Source organism: Antedon mediterranea, chromosome 11, assembly GCF_964355755.1.
Source record: "Antedon mediterranea chromosome 11, ecAntMedi1.1, whole genome shotgun sequence".
Classification (NCBI taxonomy): Eukaryota; Metazoa; Echinodermata; class Crinoidea; order Comatulida; family Antedonidae; genus Antedon; species Antedon mediterranea.
In genome coordinates, this window is record NC_092680.1 from 9,983,813 (window position 1) to 10,010,293 (window position 26,481).

Below are 26,481 nucleotides of genomic sequence, written 5' to 3' on the forward strand. Positions count from 1 at the left end.
GTACTGTGATATAAAAAACATCATCATACAGTGATGTCATCCAAAGATTCCCATACTCGATATAAATATTATATCATAAAATACATATTTGATACTGTACTATTTCAATCAGCATATTTAATTATCAATTTTTAAGCAATTATACAAGCTGAATTGTTCACAGTCAGGATTTTTATTTAAGCATTAATTCTTATATTGCGCATAAAAAAGCTTTCTGTGTGCTGTTCAATCCAAAAGATTTTAAATGTGTTTATAGCCACAACATTTGAATTGTTATATTTTTGTTAAATAACCTTGTTTCCCCTTAATTTCAATTCAAAAAAATATTCTTTTTGCTAAAAATTGTTGGCTTTATAATTTCAATGTCAATTTAAAATCTTGGAGACAATGCAGAAAATTGAAAGAGAAATATGGGTGGGTGAATCTCAGGAGCTCTTATTTATAATGTTGTCTATTCTACTGTGTAATTCTCTATGACAGTCCAAAATTCAAAAGGAAATAAGAGCAATAGTATCTTACGTAAATGATCGTAGTAGAATGGGTAGGTGCCTTGCAAAGAGCAAATGAGTCGTGCTTTAATGTACGTAGTCCACATGCCATCTAAGCTACTTCCATCTACACCTCCAATATCATTCTATAAAAACAAATTTTCAAAAAGACTTTTTTTAAAGTTTACAATCTTATGGATTAAATGGTTTGCATAGTGAATAACTCACTAGCCAAGTTTATATTAGCATGGAGGTATACACCATCTGTTTAAAAAAAATAATTTGTTATGACATGATATATGATATGGTTGAGAATAAATAGAATAAAATAGGTTATTATAATGCCTAAAATATTATTTAAACATGTTTAGAAATGGCCATTTTGAAAGACACAGATCCTTCTCAGAGACCTGTAAAATAAAAAATAAACAATTTAATTATTGATAATAAATATTTATTAACCAAATAAAAAATATCCACATAAATTCTAGAAAAAATCTAGTTCCTAAAAAATATCAATTAAATCTATAAAAAAGAAGAAAATTTATATCCCGCTCGCATGCATCCCCACTCCATACAAAATAGCGTGAATGCAATAAAAATGCGACCGATTTCAAATGCGACCGATATCATCAAAAGTATAGCTCTAGCGGCACGCCATACAAAATGCTGGAAGAGTTGATTTTATCGTGACCGATTTCAGCGTGACAGATATCATCATAAACCAACTGAAACCCCACGATGCCTTAATGTCATTTTATATTCATTCGGAAGTTCAAGATACCAGGACAATGCGAGTAGATATAGTATTTGTAGTTTGCGGTGCTAGAATTGCGCAAAACGTATGCTAAGAGGAGTGAACACCTGCTACATGAATTCATATGCCTATTTATTCACGGGTTCGAAAAGGCTTGGTAATTTTTCCCCATTTATCGCTCCTGGATTTTCTCGCACATCCTCTGCAAAACAAGACTGATATTGCTCAGAATAGTTAAGTGATATGGAAGCTTAGGCCTGAGTGAAGAGCAATTATTCAGGCACCCTACTATGTAGGACGATTGATCAAAATTCACTGCTATAAGGCTATTATCAGCTTAGCTAGGCCAAGCAGCATCGGCTGTACATACCTACAGTAGACTCTATTTATAGCCACGTCTTTCTCAGATCTCGTTTGACATTTTAGTAATAATCTCATAATCACAGTATTACACTGTGAAAACATTATAGTGTCACATTCAGAATGTTTTAATATACTTTACGTGACGAGAACAGCTGCAGCAGCAGTGTGATAGTGAAAAATGTATGTGATCATACTCCCTAGCATAATAAAAAAAAACACAGTTGCACCCTAACAGGGGAAAGTTTTTATTTGTACACCCTAACAGGGGAAAGTTTTTATTTACACAAAATTGTAGTAGTATACTTAATAGAAATCTGGAAAAATCATTTTAATATTTGTTTTTTTAGTGAAGAAATAATTTTTTTAAGATTATTCAAATTGCTCTTTTGCATGTAAAAGGATAGGAAATTTATACAAGGAATCCCTCCAAATCATGAAAAGGCGTGGCTTTAAAGGAAATTGTACATTTGGAGAACAATTTTTTTCAAATATGAAGTATGAAGGATGATATTTTAAATACCAGTTGAAATGTATGAAAAATTGAAATTTTTGGGGTGGAGATCAAGCATTTATTTATTACATTATTTATTTCTTTAATATCAGACAAGGAAAAAGCAAAAATGTGTTGGGGAAACAGAAGAACCTAATAGAACACCCCTATTTCCTTGACATGAACAAGAGGAAATATATGTTTTTAACACCTTGAAACATCTATTTATAAAAGGATCACTTTTTTAGTTCTTGACGGTGTACTGTGTGTAAAAATAAGACCTAGTAGTGAGCCAATCAAATTATACATTATTAGAAAGCATTTCCCCCCACATAAAACTAATCCTGAGTGATGGGAAGGTAGCTCAAAACATTGGGAACCTCCTATAATTGTCAGGAAGGTTTGAAGATAGTAGTTGTATACTTACTTTACAGACAGCAGCCACTCTAGCATACACTGCATCTCCTTCATTATTAAATTCTTGAGCATGTTCTCGAAAGAAGAAATACACACGATCTCCATACTCAATTGGTTTTCCAACAAATTGTGGAGCTAAAAAAAAGTTTTACATTCATTATTAAGTCAATTTGAATGAATTTATTTAATCAATTGTTGTTGGTGGACATCAAAATTTCCACACAAAAAAAGTTAGTTCATTGTGCGCATGCGAGAGTATTGTATTGTATGTCTTCGCTCACCTTAACACAGGTTTGAAGGTTTCTAGGTCCAGACGATGACCGATGACACCTGTTGGTCCTCGGTTGTAAAACTAAACTGCATAACTTATTTTTTAAATTTACAGTAAATTTCAAATACTACAGCATTGAACTTACCATCTAACCATTTCTCATATGACTTGTCAATTATAACTTTTGTTTTATCATTTAAGTCTGAAATGTTGGATCTTCGAATCATTGGAATGGTCTCGGCACTGTTGTGCGTTGTCGCCGTATACAATCTCTTTTCATCTATGATTATAACGAAATAAACAAATATTGTAAGTTATCGTATTATATAATGTATTTGGCAACTGAATATCATTAATTTACTTGGTTATAACATTGTAATAAATTACCATTCCTAACACATTATCATATTCAAATTCAAATATTCTTTATTCATCATCAATCATGAAAATATACAACAATATATGAGAACATAAAAAAAAAAAAATAAAAAGGAAACACATAAAAACTCAAAAGAGCTTGATTAATTGTGTCCCCCTACATCCCTAACTACTAGCCTAAAAACTAAAACATAAATAATAAAAAAAGCTAAATCCTGCAACAAGTATTATTTTAAAATTATTTGTAAAATGATAATAAATGTTCTTTAAACAATGATTTAAATATAAATATTGATTTGGTACTTTGTAGTTCGTAATTCAAGTCATTCCACAATTTAGGTCCCACACATGACACAGTAAAACTAGTAGAAGTACGATTACGTTTTCTGAGTCTCATTTTGTCTTTAGATCTTGTATTATAATAATGGTAAGAACCATTTTTAATAAAGAGCGATGAAAAACGCACGTCCTGATTAGTAGTAACATTATACATGAAAAGCCCAATTTGGTACCTATTGATATCCGCAATTTTAAGAAGTTTAAATTTATAGAAACATTCAGTCATTGAATCATTAAACTTTGACCATGTTATACTTATAGCTCGTAATGCCCTTTTCTGGAGTTTAAATAACTCATCTAGATAACTTGGAAATGTACTACACCATATTATGTTGCAATAATTTAATACTGGTTCAATGAGTGATTTGTATAAAATGTCTTACTTTATATAGTATGCCTACGGAGATATTTTCCTAGCTGTAACATTGATGTGATTCTTATGTGAGAAATTCATCAATATGTACTCAAAGGAATTTAGTCGATTTAACTCTACAGTATCTATTCTTTTATTGTTGACATAAATATTTACATTCTCTAATTTACTTGGATTTCGCTGATTGCGGAAAATTATGTAATTAGTTTTTTTAACGTTGATTGATAGTTTATTGCACATGAACCAATCCGAAACATTTTTTAGTTCACCATTAACTAGATCTATGAGCGTATCCAAGTTTTCGTGAGATGCAGATATATTTGTGTCCTCAGCAAATAAAACAAAAGATAACGAGTTTGAGCAATTAAATACATCGTTAATGTACAAAATAAAAAGTAGAGGCCCCAGAATTGAACCCTGTGGTACACCGCAATTTATATCCATCAAACACGAACTTGTGTTATCAATAGACGTAAATTGTTTCCTTCCACTAATATAGTTTCTAAACCATTTAAGTGCCGTGCCTCTTATGCCATAGTGTTCCAATTTTTTTAGAAGTATATCATGGTTGATGGTGTCAAAACGCTTTTGACAAATCAATAAATATACCGATGGTATTTTTTTTCTTATCAACCGCATCGGTTATTCGTTCAACCAGATCTATAACGGCCATAAAAGTAGAACTGTTTTTTCTGAAACCATATTGTGCATTATTAAGGATGTTAAACTTTGTGATATAATTGAATTTTTGAAGCGGTAGGCAGAATAGAGATTGGCCTATAATTACTGACATCACTTTTATTGCCAGATTTAAAAATTGGAACTACTCTAGCTACTTTCATACTATCAGGGACCATGCCTGTCTCAAGAGAGAGGTTAAAGATATGTACAAGAGGAGATGCCACAGCAGCAATAATATGTTTTAGAATGCGATTACTTAAGTTATCAACACCTTCTGAATTTGAATTTTTGATTTGACTAACTATTTCAATAACCTCTTCTTCATTCGTAGGATTGAAAAATATAGATTGGGATTGACTCTCTTTCAGTTTCATATATTGTTTAAAGTCAGAATTGTTTACATTTGGTATTTTGTTTGCTAATTCATTTCCAATGTTGGAGAAGAAGTCATTAAAAGCGTCATACATACCTTTTGGATCACATACCAAAGTTTTATTACTATGGTTAATTACCTCATTTGGCCTAACACTCGATTTTTTTGGTTATCCGCACTTGGCGGATAACCCCTTGTTATTGTCAGGATCTTTTTTTTTTTCTTTTTTTTTTTCTATGTTCTTCTTTCTTTCCACGATTTTTGTTCGCAGCGTATCTCTAATTTTGGCCAACATATGATTGTATAACTTTGTCAAAAGATTGCTCTGTAGCTGTAGATGTGCAACAAACTTTTTTTTTTTAATTTCGAGTCGCGCAGCGTAAGTTACGCGCGATTTTATGAATTTCAATGATTGATCATAGATTAAAAACCAAAAGTCATTTTCTATTGAAACTTGGTGAAAATTTAAGTTATATCATGCTCAAACTTTCTATGGATTAAAAATGGCATGTTTCACATAAAGTTACGCGCGTTCAAAATTTCAAAATGCGCAAAATTCATTTCTAATCAACTTTCTATGCGTTTCATGTCATTTTGAGCATTTCAAAAATTCCCACGCGTGCGCAATATTTTTACGCGCGCTTGCGCACGTAGCGCAAAAACATCTTTTTTTGGCTTGATTTTTGTTTTTTCAGCCTTCTCTAGTAATTTTACCAACTTTCAAACAATTTCGACTTAAAATCACGTCATACGAGCACGTAAAATCGAACAATTTGCGCGCGTTTTTGAAAAAAAAATTCAAAATTGTGTCAAAATTATACCTTTTTTTGAACAGTCATAGATTTTAAACTACATGGTGAATTTTATTTTTGTTTACATATTCTGAAAGTAGATGAGTTGTAGATATAGAATCATGCATCGATTAAGCTAACCGGACATTGTGACGTCATCGTATGGCCACTCGAATATAAAATATAGGATTTTTGTCTCTTTCGCATAGCTCATCACATTTAATAGATCGCATCTCCACTTATCCGTATTCCATTTCCCCCCATTTTGTTATATTGTCTAGGCCAATCAATTATCGTTCGCATAATCTACCATTTTTTAAATTGTGATGACGTCATCATGTCCAAAAGCGTCAATAACTTTGGTCCCTTATTTTCACCTATTCTGCACTGTATGTAGTACGTATACAGAATATAGTGTATACCGTATATACTTATACGTGACGCAAAACAGAGAACGCACTAAATTTGTTTTCAATGGCATAATCTTTTTTCTGCGTGCAATATTCCGACGTGTGGCGTGCGCGTGGCTTTTGCGATGCGGATAACCTAACTCGTCCGTAGTGACGAGTTCCTTTCCATGTTTGCTTTGAATCGTGTCGAGCCGCATCCAGTTTTTTGGAATAATATTGTTTTTTTCCGAATTCTAATTAAATGAGTTAATTTGTTTTTGTACTTTTTAAATATTTGTTTTAATAATTGTGTTGGGTTTTTAAGGTATTTTTTATAAAGTTTATTTTTTTTTTTTATTGAAATCAAAATTCCTGTTGTGATCCATGGGTTTTTCTTTGTATTACCATTTGGCTTATTACTTTTTGTAGGTATGTTATTATCTATGAGATTGGATAGTTTTTTAATAAATAGTGTCTACATTCTAGAATAAGATGTTTTGATTTAAGAAACCATGTATAATTAATAAGTACAATCAGGAACATTCCAGTAGGGAGGAGGGAGAAGGATTTTTGTTTGAAGCATTTATTTTGAAGAAGGTTGGATATTAGAGGTTGGGTATTCGATTGTAAAAGTTACTGTGAAGCTGTTAAGTGCTTACTGGATTGTTGAAAGTTGAAGTTGATTGAAATTAAAGCTTTGTTTTGAGTTATTTTACAACTTTGTGGACTTTTGGTGTATACTTTTATGTCACAACGGAGTTCCTAAAGTATTTTCAACCGCTCGGAAACATACGTAAGGGAGTTTGTGACACTCATATCGTAGGCCTACAGTATGTGCTGTATAAGCAATTGATTTACCAAATGTTAAATAATAACCATGCTGTGCTTAGCAATTAATGAGACTTACAATTTCCAATATTTATCGCTGTAAGTTCGCTTATGATTTTTTGGTTCTTACAAAATAAATCTTTGTTTATACCTATTGTAAAATATTCATCTTAGTTTTGATAATTGTATGTTCTTGAAAAAATGTTATGAAGTTGAGGATAATAATTCGAACTAGATTTGAACTCGTCACTTTTATATTCTGGTGGCCAAACGATGACGTCATAACATCCGAGAGGCAACAATTTTACAAGAATTCATATCTACAACTTACCTATTTGCATTAATACAAATTTGGGGCCTCAGAACATTTTTGAAAAAATGGATGCTCACACACTGTTTAATAGGCAGAGCAACTGTTTCCATTACATTTAATAACAACAGTTACATAATGTAAATATAATTAAATCCTTCCTTAATACTGTACGGATCTTTTTTGACGAACTAATAATAAACTTTGATAGAAAAATACTTCAAACAAAATGAACATTTGGTAATGCGGTACTCCGAAAATGCCTCGATAGTGCATGTGTTAGTATATGGTACTGTGTTTTGGTGGTCTGTTAACCTCAGATATACTGTATACCCTACAGCCTGGTGAATAACTCAATGTAATTTAGTAAATACAGTACAATGATTGCAGTAATCTATAACACAAATCAATAAAACGCCAAATACGCCACACACTTTTTTTCAGTAGTGTACTGTACATACAAGACATTTCATGTTTATTTTATGCCTATGAAATAATAAAAGAACACCATAGTTCTAGTTTATTTTTATCGTTTATACTGCATATACTATTATATATAAAAAAACCTTCATAGGCATGAAAAAAGTTCACGATATTACACACCACTCTGTACAGGGGTGTAAATATACCATGCTAACTCTTGCACACACGGACCAGGGCGGTAATCTAAAATGGAAAATGGTGTATTTTTTAAGAGTGATGACATCAGCATTCACATGAGGAGCGAGCTAGACAACGTGACGCTGGTACTAGGAGTGCGTATGTTTTGAAAATAACTTGTGGATATTTTCCAAAGATTTTAAATCGCATTTTCTTTTTAAAATCTTGAATTTCATAAATAGTAATTAAAATCTTAGCTCTTTCATTCATCACTATGTAGGCCTAATTTACACAACTATACAGTAATGCTAACCCTAGCTCTAGCCTACTCTTCTTAATTAAAAGAGTCAGGTGCGTCAAAATCTACGTCTAGCGACGGTCGCAGGTTGGTTGCATCTTTTTTTTTTTTAGAATTAAGGGGGGCTAGCCACCCTCTTCACCCCCTAGATCCGCCATTGAAGAAGTAAGAGTTAAGAAAGAATATGAGAGGTACGGAAGAAGTGAGCGTTAAGAAATAAAATGTGAGGTAAGAAAGAAATGAGAGTTAAGAAAGAAAACGTGAGGTATGGAAGAAGTGAGAGTTAAGAAAGAGAATGAGAGGTTAGAAAGAAAATGAGAGTTAATATACAAATAATGAATGTTTATGAGTGTAATGGTACAAATAATGGCACTTGGTAAATGATGAAAGGTTATATTTCAACTCGGCGGATAATGGCACGAGGTGAATGATGAAAGGTTATATTTCAACGAGGCGGAGCCGAGTTGAAATATAACCTTTCATCATTCACCAAGTGCCATTATTTGTACCATTACACGAATACAAAACATTCATTATTTGTTTTATATAACATCTAAATAAATTCCTAAATAAATTTCGTACTCAAATGTTTAAAAGAAAAACGAAACTGAGACCAGACGACAGGTGGCGCTGTTGTATTTCACAGTACAGAGCCATATCATAGGATAATTTGTGTACTAGATTTTTTTTCATCCGCGAGACGTTTTTTTTTCGTACACAAAAATGTTTCAAAAAGTACTATTTAACGATCGTTGAATAGTGCGTACTATTGCACGCCATGTGACCCACATTCGTCCAATCAAATGACAGGAATTTATATAGGTGTTATATAATAAAGAATATGAGAGGTTCAGAAGAAGTGAGAGTTAAGAAAGAAATTAATAGAGTAAACAAATCCTCTTTCTATTGCCGTATCCATTCATTTATATAAGTTACAGAAACCCTATCATATAATTACACACAATATACATACAATATTTTTTATATTTAGTTACAGAAACCCTATCTCATATAATTACACACAATATGCATATAATAACATTTTTTATATTTAGTTACTGAAACCCTATCTCATATAATTATATAATTACACTCAATATACATACAGCATTTACCTGAGTGTGGTATATTGACAAGTATAGATGATATATTCTGATTTGGATTGAATGCTCCAATCTCTTTACCACTGTATAATCCAAGGGCAGGATTCTCACCATTGTCATCAACTACACATTCTTCAATTAACTTGGGATTTCTTGGATCTCTTTCGAAATTCTTAATAAAAAAGCATAGATAAATTAATTAAGCGCTTGGAAAATGAACGTAATACTTGACATGAATATTAAGGAGAGTAACAGAAGACATGATAATTTCGGCTCATATTGAAGATAAAGATTTAGACAATGCGAGCACCCTCTATTTATAGGTTAGGGTTCAGGAGTTACTGACAACAAGTCTGTATTTATTGTCTTTTTTATGTCATTCCACACGTCGTCGTTTTGATTTTTGTCTGAAAATACAGACTTCTGAAACACATAGAAATCAATTTGCAGACCACAAACATCCGATAAGAATGACGTAGGTTATCATATTGTATTTGGCTATAGGGCGGGCGGTATGTAAATATGGATTTCGAATCAACCAATGATCATTTTGTTTAAAAATGAAAAGATCGAGTACGTACAGTGCTGAATGTACAATCGAGACTGAACAACTGTTGAAATATAAAATCGTGTTGCCAAGGAAATATAAAATAGTGCTGCCAAGTTGTTTTGTTTATTAATTGTCTAGGCCTCCTTCGTAGGCCTACTTAACTCGTACGTAGCCTATGACCTGCCATAAAACGTCAATAAGGTACATACCCCCACCAAGACAGCCCAACAGAGCTACACCACCACGGACACGACAGGCTAGGAGGACAGGGTCTGGGTGGGAATTAAATAATCTCAGCATAATAAATCCATTCAATGTTTGATTTGTGGAGAAGCTAGCCTATCATATCAAGAAGAGTTTTCATGTTCTTGGAGAAAATCCCATCAAATGTTTACCAGACAACTAGGCATATAAAATCATTTCTTGCCTTCAGAAACTTTTATCAATGTACAAAAGTACACACGTGTGTACTGTACGTCTCCACACATTGTCTAAACGTAACATAGCGCATGCGCATCATCTTAGTTGTTGTGAGTCCTTGAAATTCTAAAATATAAATATCAAAACAGCGTACGAGTGAGTAGCCAATCACATGCGGCTGAAACTAGTCAACTGGATAATCTATGCACCAAGAATTCTTGGTGTCAAACCATGTGACTTATGCGTTTTTTCCCCAGACGGAGTATTCAAACTCAAGTAATAAACATATGAAACGACATGTGCAAAAATATTTATATTTTTACTAATAGTAATATTAAGACAAAACTTCGTCTGGAGCCCAGACTAACAACAACTGATACGAAAAGATTTAGAGATGCAAGGAGGTAAACAATATAGTTTAAAACTTAGAAATAATAATAATAATATGACTATATTGTACAATGCTGTGATTCGTATCATTGTATACTCTATAATGTACTGGTTTATGTTGCTACTTGTTGTAGTTTTCACGTAGCCTATTGCGAGAATAAATCAAGAGGATTCAGTCGAGATCCTTGCATATACTGTATACAATCACTAATCTCCAGTGTTTTCATTTCTGACACACCTAGATTTTAAAAAGCATTTGTAACTTTCTTTCTCTGCCATATAGACAAAAAAACGTACATGAAAACAGAACAAAACTACAGTAGATTTGAACTTGTCACTTTTTTGGTAAAATATATTGTTTCAAATTAATTAATTAAATTTCAGAATATCACCGGGCGGTTTAGAATTAATGTTCTTTGCCTGATTTGTTTATATATATAAAAGTATCTCTTCGGAGATCCCGCCTCGTGAATAAAAATACTGAAAGATGAGGGCGTATCAATTTGATCTGTGGTGCGCGTGCGTACAACTGAGGACTAGTGCTGTTCCACCATACCATGCCGAGAATGTTAAAGAGTCGCTATCCAATCGAGTTTGAACAATACCATGAGAAAGCCCCAGTGGTCTAATGGTTAAGACATCTGCATATCAAGCAGGCGGTCCGAGTTCGAGTCTCGGTTGGGGGTGACTTTTTCTCATTCTCACAGATTTCCTCATCTTTATCGTTTCAAATTAATTAATTAAATTTCAGTATATCACCGGGTGGTTTAGAATTAATGTTCTTTGCCTGATTTGTTTATATTAATATATATTATTATGCCATCCTACAGTGCTGAATTGTATCTATTTTGTGTCATACGGCATATTACAGTATTTACAGAATATACAGTACTATTATGTACAGTGTAGCACAAAATTACGAGACTCATCTTTTTAATCCAATTATTAGCATGATGATGTCATCAAATTGACATATAAAGGTAATATTTTAGAAGATAAATATCTAGATAATTACATTAATAAAAATTCGAAGAATTTTGGGCACGTAAAAGTGAGATGCGCTTTTTTTTTAACGCGATGAACTTTTATAAAAGATATGAAAATGTGACTGGCCATATAATGACGTCATGACAGCAGATAGATAAAATTTGTATATGAAATTAATTCATCTACAATTCAACAGCTTTCCATAAGTTTTAATCATGTGGGCCACTTATCATTCCGATGAGCTATAACAGATTAAAATATACTGTATAGATGAAATTAGGTAACTCACGTTTGTTAATATGACGTAACAAAAATTTAAATTTTTTTAACGCATGTGAAAGAGAATTGATTTAGCAAGAACATATTGAAATCTAGGAGAAAATGGAGAACACATTAGCGCGATGCGCTCTATTAAAAGGGATTAACTAGTACAAAAGAGAAAAATAATCTATTTTTAAAATTTGAGTGACCATATAGTGACGTCAGAACCTTCTGTAGGTACAGATTGTACATGAATTGATATCTACAACTCATTAGCTTCCATAATACATTTTTTTAAATGGGGTAACCTGCCATCCTGAAGAGCTATAACTGATTTAAAATAGGTATAAGTTTAACCAGCGTCCTTATTTTGCAATTAAAGTTTAAAATCAAAATGAATAAAATCTACTACAGAAGGTATGAAAAACAAAAATCAATTGCAAAAACCATTTTTCTACGCTCAAAATTTTGAAATGCTCATATGAACTGAAATGTACACGAAATTGATTAGAAATTAATTTTGAAATTTTGCGCATAATTTTTTTTGCGTAGAACGCCTTTTTTATCATGTTAAAAGTTGCTCCATATTATGACATACACTTTTATAAAGTTTCATTAAAAAATAATTTTTTGCTCAGAATTTTTTAGCAACAATAACATTTATAAAATCGCGCGTAAGTTACGCTGCGCGACTTCAAAGTCATATAACGCAGTTCTTGCACATCTACAGTTAGAGGTCAATCTACTGACAAAGTTATACAATCTTTTGTTAACAAGAATTAGAGATACCCGACGAACAAAATTTGTTGGAAAGAAAGAAGATAGAAAAAAAATAAAGAAAAAAAAAAGATCATGACAATATACTCTAGTAGCTAGATCAACTTTCGTATGCACTTTGAGGTCCAGAGAATTTGACTTCAGAAATTGGTTTAGGGTGGTCATACAATCATTTTTGGCTTGGTTACACATTTTAAAAATGTGGTGAAAGGTCAAAAGGTCAGGGTGAAAGGTCATAAGACCAAACACCAATATGTCCTTAAATCTCAACAACCACTGGTCACAGCGAAGTTATTTTGGTCTCAAATTGATCAGAATGTATACATTTATATTCAGTCTAATGGGACATTTTAGTTCAAAATGACCGGAAATGCCATTTCTGACCTTTGACCCACAACCCAGGGCATGTATTTATCTCCGTAACTACTTGTCGTAGACACTTGAATTTGGTTTTAAATTGTTCGAAATATATATTTTGTTATTTTGAAAAATGTTACAAAAGGTCAAAGGGTCAGGGTCAAGGGTTATATAAACAAATAAATAAAGGTACTAGTATCTCGGCAACCACTGGTCGCAGCAAGTCAATTTTGATCTCAAACTGTTCAGAAGGCATACATTTATATTCTGTCTAATGGGGCATTTTAGTAAAAAATGCTCAGAAATGCCATTTCTGACCTTTGACCCACATACCAGGGCATCTTCATATCTCTGTAAGTACTGGTCGTAGAAACTTAAATTTGGTATCAAATTGTTCAAAATATACATATTTACATTCATTGTAATAGAAAATGTGGTTAAAAGATGAACAGAAAATACTATTAGTATTAGTAATGTTTCAAACAAAAAACATATCTCTACACAGTAATGTTATGCAATAACTGATACTTTAAATTGTTTCAATTTCAAGTACCAGTTATTGCTGTCCACGAGAACATTTTGATATAAACGTCAAGCTCAACAGTTCTTTTCAGAATGCTAGAAGTAACTTGCCATGTGTATCCGATTAAAGGCCCCGGGCATTTATTGTTCAAAGGGGTTTTTAGGGGGAGGGGAGGCATCTTTATTTGGGGTATAATATGGTAATATGTATAATCAATAAATTGTAAATTGTAAATTGTAGATTATGGTAGTTAATAAAATGTGTTGTGATACAATTATTTTGTAAATGCATGTGGCGGAGCGTTTATTCCACATGATGTTCTATTGGAGGGAATGGTGGCGTTTATTTGAGGGAGGCTTTTATTCCAAGCGGGTGTTAATTCGAATAAATACTCGAGCTCAACAGTTAAGAATGCTAGAAGTAGCTTACCACAATTACTCGAATAAAAGGCCCGGACATTTATTTATTCAGGGAAGGCGTCTATTTTGTTTGGGTGTAATAATGGTAACATGTATAATCAAATAAATACACCCCAGATAAAAAAAAATTAATTAATATAATAAGAATAATAACTGGATTAAACCTCATTCTATCCTGGTGCAAGTACAATCATGTAATAAAAGGTATCAGAGACAACTATAATAGACCAATTCATTGTCATTATTCCGTAACACTGTTGAATAATATTTTTGAATGTTACCGACAAAACTTATACATAATATGTATAAGTTTTGTCGGTGTATATTATACACGTCTGTTCCCAGTGTAGATAATAAAACAATATATGTTTCTGGAGATTTATTATCAGTACCACTAGAAACTTTGACATGTTTTAGGTACTGAATGCATTGACAATAAAAGCATCAGAAGTTGTTGTTGTTGTTGTTGTTGTTGTTTTCGGGAAAGCTGGACATATTGTACAATAGTAATGAAACTATGTATTGGCGTTTAAAAATATGCAAAAGATTGATGTCAAATTGTAGTCACAAACAAACAGATGATAGAATGAAGATCCATTATGAGTGCAATTGTGTCACGATAATGATGTGTCATTGTTTTATATCATTATACTGGCACCTGGAAGAGAAGATCCATTTAATGTTATCTATGACAGTGTCACTTTTATTCTACTAGATGGTACGCTCGCTTCGCTCGCGTACCATCTAGGTCGTGCCCACAGATGGTTCTCAAATACATAATGATTTCAGCGTTAAAAAACTGGCGATTTCAAATGTACAATAATGCAGGACAATAATACATGTTGTTTACAGGAACGAATAAATATACACTGTGATTTATGTACTCAACTAAAATTAGCACCCTGGGAATTACTTCCGAAAGAGAAACTTGTCACAAAATGAGACCAATTGTTTTAAAAGTCAGATTTAAACTAACTTATTTTGTGTTTTGTATGTAACATTATGGTTGAGGGATGGGGAAGAGGATGGGTGCAAAGAGGAAAATTTTTTAATTATATTCTTTATTTTATAACGAAATATTGTAATGAAATTGTTTTCATGTTTTACAAATAATATACCACTAAACACAGTAAAACATTGCGATGTAATACTTTGTTGAAACTATCACCGTCGTAGTCGATTGAAATAGTACAGTACATGTAACGATACACTACGACGTATGTTTATATATAATGTTAAACAATTTGTGAAAACCACCTCTATTCGGAGAAAATCATAAATTCGATTTAATCGTCAATAAATATTAAATTATCTAACTCAACTTAATTAGTAGGCCTAATGGTTTTCAATAGTTTCTTAGAGCTGATTCATAATTAAGTTGGTCCCTACCCTACCCACCAAAGTTGTTCTGCGTTTAGGGCATGGGATGCACCATATAGGCTTATCCTCTACTGGCTTTAGGCTACAACGCTACTCATGCCAGTGAGGGAAGGGTGATGATGTGGGTGGTTTAAATGCAATAATAAAGATTTGTACATAATATACGGCGACTGAAACGCTAGCTCATTATCCGTTTAAAAAAAAATTATATCCAACCTCTGCAGTACAGATTGGAAAAAAAATGGATCGAATTTCTGTTATGAGTATACAGTACTTGCCTTTACGACGCCTGAGGGAATAGACACTTGTGTAACAGAGATTGGAATGTTCCATTCATCGCAAATCAATACATTTATATAAACGTATATTAAATCTATCAAAATAGTATTTTTTAAAGAAAATGGGCCTGTCTTCAACATTATGATGCTGTACTCGAGCTGTTCAACCGGTTTTCAGCCATTAAAAACAATTATCGTAGGAGGAGATAGGAAAATGCGAAGCATCCTCGTATTATTGTCTTCGGGTATTTTTCAAGACGGACATCCATTAGACAGTGTATACCACGATCGAAAAACACCCCTATTTGGGGCAAATCGTTGAACCTAAATTCGTTTTAATTGTCAATAACTAATTATCTAACTCAATTTAATTAGTAAACAGGGTTACATCAGGTGGTTAAAATCAGTACCGAGATTCTAACCAACTTTATATACGATCGACTAAACATTCTAGAAATAACGCGCGATTTACCGATTTTTGCCCTAACGTAAATTTATATATAGATTATTATAAGACAGAAACATTTCGTTAAAAAGCATAAAGAAGAAAACGAATCATGTAAAGTACCTTTTATCAGTTGAGAAACGAATTATAATTATTAAAATTAGAGTATTTATTCGAATTAACACCCGCTTTGAATAAAAGCCTCCCTCAAATAAACACCACCATTCCCTCCAATAGAACATCATGTGGAATACGCTCACCACATGCATTTACACAATAATTGTATCACAACACATTACATTAACTACCATAATCTACAATACCAAGCATTTTTTTGTCACTTTTTGATATTAATTGTGCTGTATTTTATTTTACATCTACTGTAGGTGGTATTTATTTGATTATACATATTACCATATTATACCCCAAATAAAGATGCCTCCCCTCCCCCTAAAAACCCCTTTGAACAATAAATGCCCGGGGCCTTTAATTGGATACACATGGCAAGTTACTTCTAGCATTCTGAAAAGAACTGTTGAGCTTGACGTTTCTATGAAAATGTTCTTGGGGACAGCAATAACTAGTACTTGAAATTGAAACAATTTAAAGTATCAGTTATTGCATAACATTACTGTCTAAGGATATTGTTATGTAGAGATATGATTTTTGTTTGAAACATTAGTAATAGTATTTCTGTTCATCTTTTAACCCCATTTTCTATTACAATGAATGTAAATATGTATATTTCGAACAATTTGATACCAAATTTAAGTTTCTACGACTAGTACTTACAGAGATATGAAGAAGCCATGATATGTGGGTCAAAGGTCAGAAATGGCATTTCTGATAATTTTTGACTAAAATTTCCCATTAAATTGAATATGAAAGCATGCCTTCTGAACATTTTGAGACTAAAATTGACTTGCTGCGACCAGTGGTTGCCGAGATACAAGTATCTATTTATATTTGTTCATATAACCCTTGACCCTAACCCCTTGACCTTTTGTAACATTTTTAAAAATGTGCAACAAATAACAAAATGTTTATTTCAAACAATTTAAGACCAAATTCAAGTGTCTACGGTCAATAGTTACGGAGATACATACATGCCCTGGGGTGTGGGTCAAAGGTCATAAATGGCATTTCCGGTTATTTTTGACTAAAATATCCCATTAGACTGAATATAAATGTATACCTTCTGATCAATTTGAGACCAAAATTACCTCGCTGTGACCAGTGGTTGTCGAGATTTAAGGACCTATTGGTGTTTAGTTTGATAACCTTTTACCCTGACCTTTTGACCTTTCGCCACATTTTCAAAATGTGTAACCAAGCCAATAATGATTGTTTGACCATCCTAAACCAATTTCTGAAGTCAAATTCTCTGGACCTCAAAGTGCATACGAAAGTTGATCTAGCTACTAGAGTAATAACAAGGGGTTATCCGCCAAGTGCGGATAACCAATTAACGGTCAAGTGCAGATAACCAAAAAAAAAAAAGTTTGTGACAATAACAAGAGGTTATTTAACCCCCCCCCCCCCCAAAAAAAAAAAACTAGGTTTAAACTCATCACTTTGACGAGTTCGGGTTTTCCGCACAAACGCAACATGCACCACATACATTATATGAACGCCGACAATTATTATGCCATCCTATGTTGAATTGTACAGCATTTAACACTGAACAGTTTTTACGGAATACTCTGTATTATGTTATATACAGTTTAACAAAGATAATATTACGAGATCCATTTTTTAATCCAATTTTTAACTTGATGACATCATCAAAATGTAATATAAAGATAGCAATTTTATAAGATAATTATCTACATAATTACATTATTAAACATTTTTTAATAAGACTTTTTTACACGAAAAAGCGAGATGCGCGCTATTTTAAATGCGTTGAATTTTTACGGAAGAGATGAAAATCTGACTTGTTTAATTCAACTGGCCATATGATGACGTCATGACACAGATAGACAAAATTCAATTTCGTTAAATTCGAGTGGCCATATGGTGACGTCAGAACATCCAGTAGGTACAAATTTTACATCAATTGATATCTACAACTCATCAGCTTCTATAATACGTTTTTAAAAATTGGGGTAACCAGCCATCCTGAGGACTGACTGATACTAGGTATATTTTTGCACAAATTGGCATTAAATTACCTACAGTATTAAATACTGTACACCTAGCTAGAATTTTGTAACTTTTTAGGTTTACTTGTAATTTCTGTTTTTCATATTTATATTTTGATGGAATAATTTGTATTGTAATCCACCCTTTCCAGCTTTTGCTGCTGGTGTGGAAGTTGTTTTTAAACCATAATAAATAAAAAAAAAATTATTCTTTACCTCACGATTATTAAAGTTTAACAAAAAAAGATCCTGACAATAACAAGGGGTTATCCACCAAGTGCGGATAATCAATTAAATCATAAAGACAGGATTATCTAAATGTCATAACAAAAATAAATATATTATTTTCTTACCTCTGTGATATAGTAGCAAAGAGGTGTCCGAGCATTTGTGCCACAAACAAAATATTTTCCTTTAGGATCATCTGATAATTCTATGATTGTTCTGATGTAGTTTTGACAGTAATACTGAAAGAAAAAATGTTATGGGTTGTGAATTTGTTTTTTTTTCTAGATTTTTAATGTTTTATATTTAGATTTTAACTACTGTAGTGTAAAGCCCAAAATGTTTGCGATTTTACATTTTCAACTCTTTCGTGACCTTTTATTTTCGCAATTTGAGTTTCTTGTGTAATTTGTTGAAATATATTTACTGTAGTCTCTCCGCGATGAACGTCAAAACAACAATTGAATAGCATCAGTAAAATTACAGAATACGTGATCATAAATTGAGGGATGTAGATAAATAAATGTTTAGGCTACACAGTGGGTGACGCATGTTTAATAGGCTCTTAGATAGTGAACACCCCCATAATTAATGTATTCTACCAAAGAGAATTCATGAGAGGGACATGCACGTTGAACTCTGTCAATCAGTCAGCAGTTTAAAACTACAGCTACTTACGGACTTAAAATTATGGTTGTGGTAGTCGAAAATAGATGATGAACAATATAATGAAGCATTAATATATAGATATTAAATCAATTATATAAATATTGGTGAGGTAATACAAAATCATGGATAAAGAAAACCTATTGTAAAATAATTACCAACATTACACTTTCAAAATTCCATATACAATGTTGGTGTGACCAATAAATAGATAAATCATGACACCTACTACAATAGACAATAGATTTATAATACAATCATGGATATTAAAGAAAATTAAAAATATCCTATAGAAAATAAAAATAAAAACTCAAACTTAAAGTTCAGAGACCTGACACAACTAAAAAAGCAATTTTATTTAGACCTACTTACTTCTTTTGTTGTAGTCTTTGCCTGTTCACATGTAATTTCTAACGGAGGAAGGTCACAAACTTTGAAATCTAACGATTTCTAAAGAAAACATGATATAATAAACTTTATTATATTTTATATACATACATTTATATACAAACATTAGGCATAGAGCATTAATTTCAAACAGCCAGATGATATACTGAAATTTTATTAATTTGAAAAGATAAGATGAAGAAATCTGTGAGACACAGATTCCTTATCTTATCGTTTCAAATACATATATACATTTTATTTTCAGTTTTAAAATAACATTTTCAGGTAGTGGGTTTGTTTAAAAAAACATATTTAAAATTTAATTTGAAATTGCATGAGTGTTGCCGGTTCAAAAGTTAGGAACTGTCAATATAGCCTACAATTGACCATAAAATCAACATAGGTTGGTGGAAGGTAATGACGGTAAAAAAAAAAAATCTTCTCAGGAAGAGACAAAAAAATTTGTTTGTGTACATGTAAGAACTACTGGCCTCAAGAATTTATTAAATTTTACGTAATACTTACAATCTCTGTAAGGTTAAAGTTCAACTGAATGAGTTTATTTCTACATCCAACTAATATCTTATCTTCTGATCGAACAAGTGCCCTGGCGTTAGAACAATTTTCAAACACTTTATCTGAAATAATACAGATCTAATTTTGTTTAATACAGGGAGACAGGGCTTAAAAACTGAAACTGTGTAAATTGGATACACATGTACAGTAGGTGGTCAATGCAGACCATGTGATCTAGTGTTAACATAACAATTAAAATGCCAACCAATGTGGACCATAGTCAACTTGGTTTATTATGCCTACTTAGATCGTGTTCGTACGGTGGTTAAAATAAGCGCTTAATTTCACCCATGCCTCGGGTTATAAATTGAGCGTTGTTCGTACTTGAAATATTTAACCGCTTAAATCGAATCACAAACCGGAAATTACGTTTTAAGGTCAGTTGTCTTTACAACCTACGACCCCATTTTCGCACGCTAGTTTCGTGTTGTATATTTTTTACTCGCGATCTTTCTTTACAATAACAATTACTTGCTACCTTTTACACTGCTTATCCTTGCGACAAACCTTATGCCTCTTAACGCCGATAATCCTGCCGAAATATGCCTTCTCCTGACGACCATTATTTTACTCATTGACGAAGAATTTGAGCCCAATGTTACACGACGGAAACACCACCGACCAGCGGCTCCCCGACAAGCTAGGCCTACTAAGCGGTCTACACCAACAAGGACAGCACCAGCTGACGATCGCTCTCGAAGCGTGTATGGAAGAGCTTCGTAGGAAAAATGACGGGCCTAGGCAGCGAACGTTTGTCAAAATTTGACACATTGCCTCTATCGGAGATTTATTATCCTCGAAGGCCGAGTATAATTGGATTATCGCTGAAATAACCTGCAAATTTGGTGAACATTTTACCTCGAATTTTTTGTAGCCTGAGGCAAAAGTTAATTGGATCACGCGAACGGAAATCGGGAATAAGCTGGTATTTTCAACCCCTACGAACAGGCCCTTAGTTAAAGGGATAATAAAAGTTCTTAGTGATATCAACTAACATCTGCCCAGGATAATTATAATTATAAATGCATGATTTAAATAATTTACAAATTCATAATCTGTGGTTTCATGCTGGTCATGATTTAGATGTAATATGCTACCTAACATTTTTTTTTTTTTGCATTTTACATTTATTTACTTTCAATGACATAGTAACAAAATAAAGGAAATACATAATATCACAGAGATAAATTAATTATGACAAAGATAAATTCTTATAATGTTAAGCCATCCAAGGTTATTAATTACAGAGTGTATATAATACAGTACTTTGTGTGTACTGGAAACAGTTCCCTATTGTCTGGTTGTTGCGAATAGAGTATAATACCACTTTCAAATCTCCTAATGGATGTTGCACATAACAGGGGGTCAACACATGCATTTGTATGATGTTGATGCAATTTAGCACAATCTATATAAATTTACGTAAGGGCAAAATTCGGTAAATCGCGCCTTACTTCTAGAATTTTTACTCGATGGTATATAAAGTTGGTTCGTACTTTCGGTACTGATTTTAACCACCTGATGTAACCCTGTTTACTAATTAAATTAAGTTAGATAATTAGTTATTGACGATTAAAACGAATTTAGGTTCAACGATTTGCCCCAAATAGGGGTGTTTTCCGATCGTGGTATACACTGTCTAATGGATGTCCATCTTAAAAAATACCCGCCACAAAAATGCGAGGAGGCTTCGTATTTTCCTATCTCCTCCTACGATAATTGTTTTTAATAGCTGAAAACCGGTTGAACAGCTAAAGTACACCATCATAATGTTGAAGACAGGCCGATTTTCTTTAAAAAATACTATTTTGATAGATTTAATATATGATTATACAAATGTATTTATTTGCGATGAATGGAACATCCCAATCTCTCAGTCTGCCAGAGTTTGGTTTAACACAAGTAGGTAAATTTATGAGCCCTTGATTTAACACATACGGTAGGTAAATATATGGGCCCTTTGAGAATAAACTTGCAATACTTTGACAATACTGTAACTATTTTTAGTCCTCATTTGAATCGAACATTTCTTACTGTGAATGTTCGTAATGTAAAAATATATACAGATAAACTTTATTACTGAGATTGTGGATAGGATCTACTGTTAGATATATAAACACATTATTATATACAAATAAACTTTATACTGACAGTTCCTTCTCAACGTTTGTATTAATTAATAATTACCAATAAAATAAACGTCGTAGTGGTGTATCGTGACATGTACTTTAATATTTCAATCGATTATGACAGTGACAGTTTTAACAAAGTATTAAATCGCAAATGTTTTACTGTATTTAGAGGTATATTATTTATAGGCCTATAAAACACGAAAACAATACTTCGTTACTGAGTGGATAAAGAATATATTTAAAAATTGTTCCTCTTTGTACCTATCCGCTTTCCCATCCCTCAACCCTAATATAAAAAAAAAACCATACAAAACACAAATTGGGTTTCTTTAAATGAGTCCAAATCAAAAATTTGGACTCATTTTGTTATAAGTTTTTCCTTCGGAAGTAATTCCCAGGGTGCTAATTTTAGTTGACTACATAAATCATCGTGTCTATTTATTCGTTTCTGTAAACGACAATGTATTATAGTCCTGCGGTAGGCCTTCGTACATTTGAAATCGCCAGTTTTGTGACGCTGAAATTACTGTGTATTCGCGAACCATCTGTGGGCACGACCTAGATGGTACGCGAGCGAAGCGAGCGTACCATCTAGTACTTATAATTAGTGATTGAATTGAATCCAGACATCGAATACAGTTTGACCATCAAATTACCCTTGCCAATTAGATAGGTCTGCTTAAAAGTCTTCTGACAAAGTCTTGGTGGAGGTGTATCATTTGTTATCATTAAAATAAAAGAATATTATTGTTGATCTGAGCTTCACGATGAAGAATTTATCTGGTGTGAAGATCTGTGAATATGTTTCCAACCAATAAACAATACAGTACATACCAACTATTTGACTGTCTCTGATCTTTAGGCTGGCTTCAGCAGGAGTGTATGATTGTGCTGACAAAAAATGAACATTCATAGCAGCAAAAATGACAATTGCAATGCACAGCGTCATCATGCAATTAAACCTTCAAGTAATTCTGCTGATTCTAGAAAAAAAAAGAAAACTTAATACTTTTATTACAAGATTCAAGTTACTGTACTAAAAATGTTACTGCTTAAGAAGCTCCCTTGAAGTAACTTAATATATTAGACTGGTTTTGATCAGATTTTAAGGATTTATTCTATCGAAGCAGTGCCTGTAAAATTATCTGTTCTTTCTGGGAACAAAATTTGTTGGCGTCTGATGTACTGTACAGTCCAAACAGCAAAAAAAAACAGTGCTGTATAGTCAATATGGTTTTTAAAACCCACTACTGTATATTCAGATAATTATACTGTATGACAAGAATCGACTGGCAAAGACACCTCAGATGCTATCTCCGGGCGTCTAGAAATATTTTTTTCCCGAATCCCTAGACAATTATTTTCCAATATCGGCTCCCTCTTTATCAAAATCCTAGATCCTGTATACACCATAATCTAAAAAAAGAGTTCGCCAAACTTTTAATTTCCAGCCTAAAATATGGTTCCCAGGACCAATGTGCGGCCCAGCAACCAAGCTGAACCACATATATACAGTAATGGAGTTAATAAAACTGAGTCTGTCACCTTAAGATAAAAGGTAAAAACATTTTAAGAATATGGACCTCTAGGAAATTGCATTGTACATTATTAATTTTTTTTGTGTGTAAAATTGCACTGATCCATTGGCCAATCAAAACAAAATTCAGCGCAGCACAGGGTTCCCCTTTACAATGAACAAAGGTTTTACATGTACAATTATCATAATAATATTGTAATGATTTTGGGGTTGAAGAAATAGAGGACGGCAGATGGAGGCAGAGTTAGGCAGGAGGAGAAGCAGAGAACGGACGTGAGAAAAAGGGCAGAGAGGGATTGGAGAAGGAAGGCAATGGAGGGTGAACTCGAGCTGCGTTAAAAAGGAGGGAGAGATTGGAGCTGGAAAAGCAGAGAACCAGGGAAAAGACATGTAAAATAAGTAGAGAAATTGGAAAACAAAGTGTAGAGAAGATTAGAGAAAAGAGAAAGAGGAAATTAGAGTTGAATAAAAGGAGAGTTAAGACACAGTAAGTAAAGTTAGCCGGAGGGTACAGCCTACCGGTTGTGTTACTGTTGGAGACATAATGAGCCGGAGGTTGCACCTACTGGTTGTATCACTATTTGAGACATAGTGAGCCGGAGGTTGCACCTACTGGTTGTATTACTATTTGAGACATAGCTGAGCCAGAGGTTGCGCCTACTGGTTGTGCTACTGTGTGAGATACTTAGCCCGTGGTACACCCTGTGGTTGTGATACTGCTTTGCTGATGGGTACACCTATTAGCCAGTGGTTAAGACTACTGGTGGTTACCCTGTTAGCCGGTACGTGGTTACGCCATTGTTGGTGGTTACGTTGCTGTTGGAGGTTACGCCATTGTTGGTGGTTACGTTGCTGTTGGAGGTTGCACCATTGTTGGAGGTTACATTGCTGTTGGAGGTTACACCATTTTTGGTGGTTACGTTGCTGTTGGAGGTTACGCCATTGTTGGTGGTTACGTTGCTGTTGGAGGTTGCACCATTTTTGGTGGTTACGTTGCTGTTGGAGGTTACACTGCTGTTGGAGGTTACGCTGCTGTTGGGGGTTACGCTGCTGTTGGAGGTTACGCTGCTGTTGGTGGTTACGCTGCTTTTGGAGGTTACGCCGTTGTTGGTGGTTACGCCGTTGTTGGTGGTTACGCCATTGTTGGTGGTTACGCCATTGTGGTGGTTACGCCGTTTCTGTTGGTTACGCTGTTGTTTCAATTCCGGCGTAAGATCAACACTAATCTAAATTAATTATTTTAATCGGTTTTCACTTATAATTTGGAATCATAGAAAGAATAAAGGAGACCACTCCACAAGTTGTAATTGTAATTGATTTATCTCATTATTTACCGCAGACCCCTCCCCCCAAAAGGGAACAAACCCGGAAGAACACGGAGACTTTCGTTACAATAGTAACATAAAAATACATGGAATTATTACTTCTTAGTCTCTTAGAATAGTAATTATTAATAATAATTTAAAATTATTAATACAAATTATGTGGCCAATTAGTAGAGCATGTGGTAGCAAAGTACCTAGTCTCTGCATGCATGGAGGAAAAACTTGGTCTCTGGTGGTTTTCATTTAATAATGTACAACTGTAGTAATAATACTGATACTAATTATTAATTATATTTTACTAGGCCATATTTGTTTGCCTCGCAAAGTTCTTTCAAGAAATAGCTAATACTTATTGTACAATTATTTTAAATCACTTGGTAAGTAGCTTTTTTAAAAACAAATAATCAATGAGCCATAATAATACGCAATGCAATTTCATTAATACTAAATACAGTATATTGTAATGATTTTGGGGTAGAAGAAAAAGATAGAGGGCAGCAGATGAAGGCAGAGTTAGGCAGGAGGAGAAGAAGAAAACGGACGTGAGAAAACGGGGAGAGAGAATGGAGAAGAAAGGCAATGGAGGGTGAACTCAAGCTGCGTAATAAACAGGAGAGATAATAAGGAAAAGATAGACAGGTAAGCTAGTGGTTACGCCTACTGGTTGTGTTACTGTTTGAGATAACAGCAGAGCCGGAGGTTACGCCTACTGGTTGTGTTACTGTTTGAATACATTTTCATCGATCATTTTAGGAGGGGGGTGATGTAATGATTTTGGGGAGGATAGAAAAGATAGAGGGCGGCAGAGGAGCAGGGAGTTGGAAAAGAGGAGAAAACCAGAGAGCAGACGTGTACAGTAAGTAGAGACTTTAAAGAGATTGGAAAATAAGCGTAAAAGAGAAAATTAGAGGTGAATAATAAAAGGAGATAAGTAATACAATGAGCCGTAGGGTACTGCCTACCGGTTGTGTTACTGTGTGAGATACAGTTAGCCAGTGGTACACCCTCTGGTTGTGATACTGTGTTGGTGGATACGCAGTTGTTGGAGGTTACGCCATTGTTGGTGGTTACGCAGTTGTTGGAGGTTACGCCATTGTTGGTGGTTACGCTGCTGTTGGAGGTTACGCTGCTGTTGGAGGTTACGCCGTTGGTTGGTGGTTACGCAGTTGCTGTTGGTTACGTTTGCTGGTGGGTACACCTGTTAGCCAGTGGTTAAGACTACTGGTGGTTACCCAGTGGATACGCTTATTATTGCATGGTGGACAACCCGATAGCTAGTGGTTGTGCAGAAACTGGTGATGCTGGTTAAAGATCTAGATTAAAGTCCTTGGATTGAACAGTTATTTGTACATATTTTATCTAATTAATCATAATTATAATCATTTTCTGCTGTTGATCATTAATCTGGAGAAACAATAAAACGAGACACCTCAAAATAAGTTTCTTGTATTTG

General features: G+C 33.5%; 1 protein-coding gene across 3 annotated transcripts in view; it reads right to left on the reverse strand.

The window, feature by feature from the left end:
* LOC140063232 (semaphorin-2A-like) overlaps positions 1-26,481 on the reverse strand; it is a 47,649-nt gene that overhangs the window by 17,755 nt on the left and 3,413 nt on the right. For 2 of the 3 annotated variants that reach the window (XM_072109734.1, XM_072109733.1), the window contains exons 2-9: positions 23,001-23,149; positions 19,984-20,096; positions 19,444-19,521; positions 18,534-18,647; positions 9,262-9,421; positions 2,932-3,066; positions 2,526-2,650; positions 520-634 (exon numbers count right to left, since the gene is read on the reverse strand). In XM_072109734.1, coding sequence (XP_071965835.1) covers positions 520-634; positions 2,526-2,650; positions 2,932-3,066; positions 9,262-9,421; positions 18,534-18,647; positions 19,444-19,521; positions 19,984-20,096; positions 23,001-23,118 — 958 coding nt within the window. In that variant the 5' untranslated portion in view covers positions 23,119-23,149. The remainder of the gene's footprint in view (positions 1-519; positions 635-2,525; positions 2,651-2,931; positions 3,067-9,261; positions 9,422-18,533; positions 18,648-19,443; positions 19,522-19,983; positions 20,097-23,000; positions 23,150-26,481) is intronic. The other variant, XM_072109735.1, reaches the window with a different exon arrangement.